This window comes from Eriocheir sinensis, chromosome 58, assembly GCF_024679095.1.
Source record: "Eriocheir sinensis breed Jianghai 21 chromosome 58, ASM2467909v1, whole genome shotgun sequence".
Taxonomy (NCBI): domain Eukaryota; kingdom Metazoa; phylum Arthropoda; class Malacostraca; order Decapoda; family Varunidae; genus Eriocheir; species Eriocheir sinensis.
In genome coordinates, this window is record NC_066566.1 from 78,760 (window position 1) to 89,463 (window position 10,704).

The window sequence follows — 10,704 nt, forward strand, 5'->3', positions numbered from 1 at the left end:
GTTGGTATCAACAAGGGCGAGAAGGAGCGTTTGCTTATTTCTATCTAATGGTGGTGGTGGTGGTGGTGGTGATGGTGGTGATGGTGGTGGTGGTGGTGGTGGTGGTGATGGTGGTACCAAGATGGTGGAGGTGCTGACAATGATGGTGATGGCAGCGCTGGCTGGGATGGATGCGGTAGTACTGGGACAGGTGTTTATAATGGCTGTGACCGTGGTGGTAGTGGTAGTAGTACTGGTGGTGGTGGTAGTACTGGTGGTGGTGGTGGTGGTGGTGGTGTAATAATTAGGTGGTGATGGGGCTGGTCCACTCAAGAAGGGAACCGTGACCAGCTATTTGAGTGGATATATATATATATATATATATATATATATATATATATATATATATATATATATATATATCTATATATATATATATATATATATATATATATATATATATATATATATGAATAAAAACAAAAAACAAAATAATGTTAACACATATGATACAAAGTAAATAATCAAAACCTGAAGCACGTGGAGAGGACACAAGGCGCCAGCCACTCCGAGGGCAGGGCGACGCACGCGCCCGGGGGTCCGGAGACGCGTGCGTGCCAGCCTGTCAGGGCGCGCCCGCACCCACGGACACGCCGCGCCCGAACAACTCTAAAGACACGTTAAGCAACTACATAGCGAGCTGTAACTACAAGGCATACACTACTGCGCTGCCATCGCTCCTTGGGAAGTCACTTACATGTGCGCTCAACTTATAAAGCAAAATAAGCTGAATGAGATGACTAAACAGAACTACATTTATGCAACAACAATGCAGCTCAGAACGGGTGGTGGACAAAGGGTGGCTACTACTACTACTACTACTACTACTACTACTACAACTATTTCTAACACTACTACTGCTCCTACTATAGCTACTACTACTACTACTACTACTACTACTATACTACTACTACTACTATACTACTACTACTACTACTACTACTACTACTACTATAGGACTACTATTATAACTGCATCCAGCCAACAGCTACCAATACCAGCGGTTATGTAAAAGATCTCCGTTGATTAAGTTCGCTACACCAAGAAGCGTAAGCAATGGGTGATGGCGCTGCGCACTAGAGGACCTGTTTACCTCACCTTAATGGCGATGATTTCTGCATAGCCTAATGTGCCCCCCTCCAGGCTCGTTATTGATCTTTTAATGCCCTGAAACAGAACATGGGGTGCTGACTGGACGGCCAAAAGGTAGGTGCATTATGAGGTATGTGTATAACTTAAGTGTATGCCGTGTAGTACTAAGAGAAAATGGGGTGTTGGTTAGACATTGATAACTGTGTATTGAGTCTGTATATAGTGTCCTGAGGAGATACACCATATATTAGTGCATGAAAAGATTACCATAGCTACAAGAATATATACAATGACCCTGCAACAGAACACGGGCTAATAAATTAATTGACGAAAGATGTTGAAAACGCGTCTAAAAACATCTTGTAACTCTCTGTCTAAACCTCAAATAATACAAAGATAAATAAAATTACTAAATGACTATATATATTTCCTAGTGATCGAGAGAAGGCACTGGTGTAAGAGTGCCATTATGTTGTTGTTTGTTGTTGCAAAGTTAACATGAGTCTGTGCCAGCCAGGGATGCCACACCAACCTTGGCCCGGGTGAGAATGTCGTAGCCTGCTCCCGGTTCACCTTTGGGTCCTGGCTCTCCTGGCGGCCCCGGTTGACCCTGGATACCCTGAGAAGAAGAAGAAGAGAAAGAAGGAATGGCGTCAGTGCCGGAAAGTGACGGTGGAGATCATATTCCTTTACCCCGAAGAAGGAAGAGGAAGAAAAGAGTTAGGTGTTAGGAATAGTCTCACAGTTCAAGGCAACATTCTCAATCACTCAATTTGATCCATTAAACTTTCACTCGCCATGACACACACACACACACACACACACACACACACACAAAAAAAAAAAGCGAGTATTGTATTTGATCCATTAAACTTTCACTCGCCATGACACACACACACACACACAAAAAAAAAAAAAAAAACCGAGTATTGTATTTGATCCATTAAACTTTCACTCGCCATGACACACACACACACACACACACACACACAAAAAAAAAAAAAAAAAAAAAGCGAGTATTGTATTTGATCCATTAAACTTTCACTCGCCATGACACACACACACACACACACACACACACACACACACACACAAAAAAAAAAAAAAAAAAAAAAAGCGAGTATTGTATAAAGTCTACGGTTTTTACGACTCACATTTCACTACCTAAACCAAACAACAGACTGGAACAAACCTACGAACACACAAACACATATACAGATTCACTAGACCCGCAGACTGGCAGATATAACTCTCTCTCTCTCTCTCTCTCTCTCTCTCTCTCTCTCTCTCTCTCTCTCTCTCTCTCTCTCTCTCTCTCTCTCTTACCGGCTCTCCCTTGGGCCCGTCCAGACCGATGGGACCCTGGAAAGAAGGCTGCGTGTTAGACGAGTGACCTTGGCAAGCAGACATACATACAGACAGACAGACAGACTGACACACGGGCAAAGAGACTGACAGACAAACAGCAGCAACAAAACACTAACACAAGAAAAAAAAACCGAAATAATAACAATAAAAATAAAAAGAAAAAAAATACAGTGAATAAACTTGAAATTTCCTTCATGATTTTTTTCTGGACGGGATTGTACAAATGGTTGATGTTGTTATTCATTTTTTATTAACAGACATTAAAATAAGCAACAAACAAAAATAGTCCATGCTACAAGCTCTATAGGCTGACCTTCAATACACACCTCAAAGTTGTGATAATATTAAGGCCTAACTGACCAATCTTAGCTAGGAGAAAAGCATAATAACAGTGAGCTTAAAAGTATTATTATTGTTATCTTAGCGTAAAACTGGTCTAGAGTCCCTCAGGCTGGACGGGACGGGGCAGGGCAAGGCAGGGAGGGAGGAGCGGGGGAGGCAAGCAATGGGAGGGTAGGGAGGTACGGAGGAACGGAGGGGAGGAAGGTAGGGAGGTAAGGAGGGAGGAGGCATGGGAGGCAAGGAAGGGAGGGAGGAGGCGAGGTAGGGAGTAAAGGAGGGGGAGGAAGGTAGGGAGGTAAGGAGGGAGAAGGCGTGGGAGGCAGGAGGAGGAGGAGTGGGAGGTAGGGAGGAAGGGAGGGAGGAAGGGAGGTAGGGAGGAGGGAGGGTGGGAGGCATGGGAGGCAAGGAGGGAGGGTAGGGAGGTAGGAGAAGGCGTGGGTGGGAGGCATGGTAGGCAAGGAAGGGGAGGGTAGGGAGGTAGGGAGGAAGGAGTGGGAGGCATGGGAGGCAAGGAAGGGGAGGGTAGGGAGGTAGGGAGGAAAGGAGGAAGGAGTGGGAGGCATGGGAGGCAAGGAGGGAAGGGTAGATAGGCAGGGAAGGAGGTAGGTTAGAAGAGGCAGGCACTTTCAGCCCAGCCTCCTCCTCGGGTTAGGTGAAGGGGCGGAGGCAGGCGGGGAACCACCGAGGCCTTGGGAATAGACAGCCAGGCAGGTAAGGCGCGCGAATACGCTATATTTGTGCCATGCCATGCGCTATGCCCCTCAGAGCCACAGACACCACACACACTACACCGGTGACAGAAGCCTCGCGAACACGTTAGTGAGAAGGAGGGGGAAAAGGAGGAGGAGGAGGAGGAGGAGGGTGAAGAAAAATAAGAGGAGGAGGAGGAGGAAGAAAAATAAGAGGAGGAGGAGGAGTCATTGATAGTTGGATAGGTCATTACGACAACAACAGGAAACAAAATAACAGCAAAACTTGTTAAGTCTACGCGGAGAATGACAGCCGAGGACAGACGTGCACCACCCCGCGCCTCGCTGCTCACGGCCACGACCAGAGCGCAACGTTATAGATACTAAAATATCGTACTCAGAACGTTGCATTTGTCAGCTTCAGGCTCGAAAATTGTCGTAGCCATAGCAATAACGACATCCAGTTGAAGTTAGTGTTAATACCGCGTAAAGTATCGATGTTAATTTTATACTTATGGGTCAACCCCCCCCCAAAAAAATAATATACCATGTGCTCAGTAACGCTACTCAGCACTGAGGAACCATATATAAAGAGTAGTGATCTGCAAACTTTTCTTCTTGCGAGATAGGTTTGATTTATGCATTATAGTCAAGGCGCCAGTGTGGAGCTTGATAGTGTGTGGGATCCCAATTAGTAGTTATTTGCATGTCTGTTGTATATAGGAGGCGACGCAGTGAGTAGAGTTCCTTCACCTGATATTGGACCACGACTCGTATTTATTTTGTGGAACCTTGATACATAGAGCACATAGATACACCCTTGATATCATAGAGCAGCCCAGAGACACAAGTGAAGGGGAGGCATCATAGAATCGCTTTTAGAGCCCATGAAGGTGATTAGGAAGAAGCGTTCAGCGGGGCGAAACGAGTTCCTTCACCTGATACTGGGCCAGGACTCGTATTGTGCGGAACCTTGAATCATAGAGCAGCCCAGAGACACAAGTGAGGCATCATAGAATCACTTTTAGAGCCCATGAAGGTGATTAGGAAGAAGCTCAACGTTCAGCGGGGCGAAACGAGTTCCTTCACCTGATACTGGGCCAGGACTCGTATTGTGTGGAACCTTGAATCATAGAGCAGCCTAGAGACACAAGTGAGGCATCATAGAATCACTTTTAGAGCCCTTAAAGGTGATTAGGAAGAAGCTCAACGTTCAGCGGGGCGAAAAAGAGACCGAGGTGAAACGAGGTGAGGCGAGAGCGGTGAACGGCGCACTGGTCGGGGGTCTGCAGGTCTCTCTCCTCTTGGTTTTCTCTTTACCAGGACGATTATTGGACAAGGCGCAAGGAACTCCAATAATTGATAAACTTTGCGAAGAATGGAACTGGTGGTGGCGCTGCTGGTGGTGGCGGCGGCGGTGCTGGAGTTGGGTCGACACTGTGACACTATTCCCTAAGCTGTGTTACCTACAACTTGGTGATTTTTTTCGTTCATTGTTTCGTTAATAAGGTTTTTTGTTGTATTATTCTTAGGAAAGGATCATGCGCTTCACCGTACAAAAAAAGGTTGTCTGTCGGGCCTCCAAGAAAAGACGAACTTACTGACTGACTGACCGATTGACTGACTGACCGATTGACTGACTGACTGATGGACGGAAAGACGGATGGACGGACCAGCGAGCAGACGGATCCACTGACCGACTCGAGGTTTCTTGTGAAGGTCATTGCTTGGTGAGGACCCGAACGAACCAAGTGATACTTCAGGGTATGAATCGGGTATACTAGAGGCAGATCTCTCTCTCTCTCTCTCTCTCTCTCTCTCTCTCTCTCTCTCTCTCTCTCTCTCTCTCTCTCTCTCTCTCTTCGCCAGCCTCAGTTTTAGCTCTCCCTTCTCAGCCGTTTCCTTGAGGACTTGCAGTAACTGTGTCCTTTACATTCAAGCACATTGGGACAACAAGATAATATCGATACTGTCTTTCTTACGTAACTTGCGTCGCTCCTTATTTAATTAATCGTTGCGAAACCAGGATTATACGCGTTTTCTGTTGCGTAAGCCTTATAAATGTGTCACCTTACTAAAGTTTTTAAAAAAATATAATGGGTGATTTCATTTTTATGTCGTCAATTCTAGCAACCATTTTTATTTCCATCGGTCGGTGTTGTGGGAGAGAAAACAATGCACAAATTAATAACTGGCGTCGCTAATCCATTTAAAAAAGCGTTCGCGACAACACGACAGCCATAAAGCACATCACGGGCGTCACAACACGTCACTCAGCTGATCGGAGCGGCGGCGCGGAAACGGCTGAGTGTGTGAGGCTGGGGCGGGCCGGGGCGGAGGGTCGGGGCGGTGGGGCTCCACTGGGGGGTTAGTATGTTAGCACCCTCCCCCAGCCTTCCCGCCCCGCCCATAGCCCACGCCTGTTGATGTAGTGCTGAGTTGTCGGCGCCCCATTATCAGGCGGCTCCAGGGAGAGGTGTGAGTGGCGCGTCGAGGGGGCCGAGATGCCGACGGGAGCCTCGAGCTAACGACTCTTGGACTTTTTGCTCCGCGGGGGTTCGAGGGGAGGCTGATGACGCGCGAGCGACGGCGCTGATGAACGAGGGGCGAGGAACTTATATGGGGAGTGACAGGGCAGGCTGGGGAGGAAGAGCTTTTAGTTTATTTTTTTGTCTATTTTCCACCAGCGACGTTGGCCTCCGTTCGTCTTGAAGTGATGGCAAAAAAAGGAAAAAAAGCTTCCGCGTGTTGCGTCTTCCAGTGCGGAATTCACCCACTATCGCGCAAGACTCGGCCCAGCGACGCTCATGATAGTGTTGGAAAAGTTGCACCGAGGCACGCGATGGACGAGGGCGGTGCGGCGGTGTTGTTAAGTGTTAGTCAGGTAAGTCAGCGTTAGAGGAAAGGTGTTAGCGGAGCGTGTTAGGTCAGAGTGGGCCGCTAAAGGGCCGCGACCACAGGATCCCACCGACCGGGAAACCAGGGAAGCCTCGCTGTCCCTTTGGGCCCTGAAACAAAAAAATGGCCGTTAATGCAGCACGACGGCGGCCTCCACGCGCTGCCCGGGCACTCAACACTCGCGACCCAAGGGCACCAGGCGGGGCGGGGCGGGGCGGGGAGAGAGCAGGGATATGAGTTTGTCCAAGAGAAAAATCGTGAAAAGAAATGTCCTAGAATGTTTCACTTTAAAGACTTTGAAGTGTCTTCAATATTTGAGCATTTATTGGTTGCATTGAAATTTTGTTGATGCTTCGCGTACCAAAGATTATAGACAAGATGCAAACATTTGTCTCTTCTCAAGATAATGTGATGCGCGGCACGAGCTGGCCGTGACGCAGCGGCCAAGCATCACGCAGTGCCATACACTCGTCAGCATGTGTGTGTGTGTGTGTGTGTGTGTGTGTGTGTGTGTGTGTGCCGCGGCCCCTGTGTCTCTTCTCTGCCACTTTTTCTCGGGTCTCCACCACGGGGCAAGTCAGCAGTTCCCCGCAAACCCCGCCCCGCCCCGCCCCGCTGGCCTTAGTCCTCGCCCTTTGCCCCCGTCCTGCCCGCCACACCACCACCTTCGCCGTCACGACACAAAAGCACTTAAGGCGACACATGGGCGCCAGGAACTTTGTTGATAGCTCTGAAACTTCAATGCGGACAATCAAACTACTGGAAAGTAGCAAAGTCGGTCTGAAATATCACGAGACGTGGTGTGGGCGTTGCAGTGGCTGTGTGGTGTGGCAAGGGGAGGGGGAGGGCGCCGCAAGCCATGGGTGGGGGGCGGCGCTTCCCCCAAAGTGTTGGCTGGCGGTGAGGCGGCTATGGTGAGTGTGTGACGCGAGGCAAGGGTTAGAGCAAGGACGAGTCTCCCCGCTGTTACGCTGACACATACTTGTGATATTAGTGATACGGCAGCAGTGTTAGCATGAGCCCCGCCACCGCCCCGCCCCGCCCCGCCCCGCCCCACCGCAGGCTTCTCCACACAGCTAACACGTATAGCAGAGACTCTTGGACCAAGCAAACACAGATGCAGCAAAGAAACAATGATGATGTTTGAGTGTTCCGCATTAGAAGACTGCACAAGGAACCATTCACAGCAAACAAAAAAGAGAGCACAAGAAAACTAAAACTTGTATCAGAAAATAACGGTACCATCAAAACAACGGTACCATCAAAATAACGGTACCATCAAAACAACGGTACCAGCAAAATAACGGTACCATCAAAATAACGGTACCATCAAAACAACGGTACCATCAAAATAACGGTACCATCAAAATAACGGTGCCAACAAAACAACGGTACCAACATGACAACGGTACCATCAAAACAACGGTACCAACAACATAACGGTACCAAATGCAGGAGGAGGAGGAAGAGGAGGACGACAAGAGGTGAAAATGCACAAGAAACAACAACAACGATAACATGTAGGAGGAGGAGGAGGAGGAGGAGGAGGAGGAGGAGGAGTTCATAGCTGTAATGATGCAGGATAAAACAAACAAACAAATGAACACTAACAAGGGGAGGGAACAATGCATGAGGAGGAGGAGGAGGAGGAAGAGGAGGAGGATGGGGGAAACAATACATGAACAGAACAGGTCAACACAGCACTATAAGACAAGCGGCCTACCGGGAACCCATTCTTGCCCGGCGGACCGCTGGGACCCTGCAAGAAAGAACGACTTGGTTACGGATGATGATGACGATGATGATGATGATGATGATGATGACTACACCACGTCTCTGATAGTCATTACCTGTGGATGCTAAATGGCCCACCTGTTTACTTTTTTTTTTTACAGTAAAGGCCAAAGGAGAGGTCAATTTCTGCTATATTTTCGCTTCCCCAGGTAGACCTATGCAGTCATTAGGGATAAGAGTCTGGCCCACAACCCCGCTTTTTTTTACAGTAAAGGCCAAAGGAGAGGTCAATTTCTGCTATATTTTCGCTTCCCCAGGTAGGCCTATGCAGTCATTAGGGGTAAGAGTGGCCCACAACCCCGCTTTTTTTTACAGTAAAGGCCAAAAGAGAGGTCAATTTCTGCTCCATTTTTGCCTCCCCTATGCGGTAATGAGAGGGAAGAGTTACCTGCTTCAGTACGTCCAAGCTGATTAACATTCGCCTGTGTACAGAGGAGAGTAGGAGAGTGTGGTGATTATGAGTGTTTTCCTCTGTGTTTCTGGTATCGGCGGTGTGAGTTTCCCTTTGATTCCTTCTTTTTGTTATCTGTTGATCTAAGTGCTTTCTAACTACTCTAACGTTCTTCTTTCCCATGACGTTTGACTTTTGAGAACTTATTGATCATCGCTGGAAAACTTTGCCCTTCAGTACTGGCTAACCTTCCTACCTTCAATGCGTTTAGTACCTTCTTCACACCAGGAAATTACAAGGTCGCATTCAGATTCCTAGCTCTTCATACCCTCTCAGCATTATCTGTTCTCTTTGCACATGTCGCTCTCCCTTCCTCCCTTTCTAAAAACGAGTGAGCACAGCAAACAGGCTTTCCTCTTCCTATTTCTCCTCCTCCCTATTTACTATTGCTCCCAATTTCTCCTGTATCATTTCTACCTCTCAGTGTCTACCCAATACCGCGACCCATTTATTTTTTACCTTTATATGAATGATTGCAAACCTTACCTTTCCCTCTCATCAGTAGTGCTTGTAATGTACCTGTGATGTCAAACGAGAAACACACACACACACACACACACACACACACACACACACACACACACACACACACACACACACACACACACACACACACACACACCGAAACTCACGACAACAAAAATATCTCGTTTTTATCAATGGACAAAACTTTACAAAGATTAATTCTATAAAAAAAAAACTTGAATAATTATTTGCGACTCGGATTGCAAGTAAAGTGGATGGATTGCAACCTCTCTCTCTCTCTCTCTCTCTCTCTCTCTCTCTCTCTCTCTCTCTCTCTCTCTCTCTCTCTCTCTCTCTCTCTCTCTCTCTCACCACAGGTCCCGCTTCTCCATCCTTGCCCTTCTTCCCTCGGCGTCCGCGCGCTCCCGCCTCTCCTTTTGGACCTGAAGAAGAGAAGAAAAAATGAGATAAATAAGATGATCCGACATTCTCTCTCTCTCTCTCTCTCTCTCTCTCTCTCTCTCTCTCTCTCTCTCACGTAAAACAAGGAGGAAAGAGAGAGAGAGAGAGAGAGAGAGAGAGAGAGAGAGAGAGAGAGAGAGAGAGAGAGAGAGAGAGAGAGAGAGAGAGAGAGAGAGAGAGAAGGGGGGGGAGGTACTGTTTCGGGCACTGATTAAATCTATCGCCAAAGAAGATTAACTGGTCGACTTGGAGGAACAATCCGTCTCCTCCTCCTCCTCCTCCTCCTCCTCCTCCTCCATATCTTTGTCTTCGTCCTCCTTCTCTTCCTTTTCTTCTTTTCTTCTTCGTGTTATTTTTTTTTCTTCGTTACTTTCATCCTATAAGTCAATTGTGTTTTTCTTCTTTTCCATTTTCCTTTCTTCTATAATCCTCCTCTTTTTCCTTCCTCTCTTTCCTCCCTTTACCAACTGATGAGTTTGTAAGAAAGTGGTTCTCTTAATTACTCTCTCTCTCTCTCTCTCTCTCTCTCTCTCTCTCTCTCTCTCTCTCTCTCTCTCTCTCTCTCTCTCTTGCCAGGATGTGTATATCTTATAAAAGAAGAGAGAGAGAGAGAGAGAGAGAGAGAGAGAGAGAGAGAATTAAATAAAGAGGGAGAGGGAGAAAGACAGATTGAGGAAGCGACTTGATGAGGGAGGGAAAGGAGGAGGAGGAGGAGGAGGAGGAGGAGGAGGAGGAGGAGGAGGAGGTAATGGAAAGATGGATGGCGGGCGTGATGGAAGAAAGGAGAGACAGTGGGAGAGATGGAGGGAGGGAGGGAGAGGGAGAGATGGAGGGAGGGACGAAGAGGGAGAGAAGGATGAGGGAGGTAATGAGGGAGAGAAATTTGTCAGGAGGGAGAGAGGAAAAGGGAGACAAGGAGGGAAGGATGGAGGTGTGTGTGTGTGTGTGTGTGTGTGTGTGTGTGTGTGTGTGTGTGTGTGTGTGTGTGTGTGTGTGATAAAGAAGGAGAATAATACAAAGAGAAAAGAAAGGGATAAAAAAAGATAACCGAAAAAGAGAGAGAGAGATAGAGAGAGAGAGACAGAGGGGGGGGGGCGATGATCG

General features: G+C 47.6%; 1 protein-coding gene across 1 annotated transcript in view; it reads right to left on the minus strand.

The window, feature by feature from the left end:
• LOC126984968 (collagen alpha chain CG42342-like) overlaps nt 1-9,591 on the minus strand; it is a gene marked incomplete at its 5' end in the record, with an annotated part of 30,770 nt that extends 21,179 nt beyond the window's left edge. Inside the window, 5 exons of the mRNA XM_050839199.1 lie at nt 1,138-1,206; nt 1,664-1,750; nt 2,458-2,493; nt 8,152-8,187; nt 9,511-9,591. Coding sequence (XP_050695156.1) covers nt 1,138-1,206; nt 1,664-1,750; nt 2,458-2,493; nt 8,152-8,187; nt 9,511-9,591 — 309 coding nt within the window. The remainder of the gene's footprint in view (nt 1-1,137; nt 1,207-1,663; nt 1,751-2,457; nt 2,494-8,151; nt 8,188-9,510) is intronic.
• Between the last annotated feature and the right edge of the window lie 1,113 nt (nt 9,592-10,704).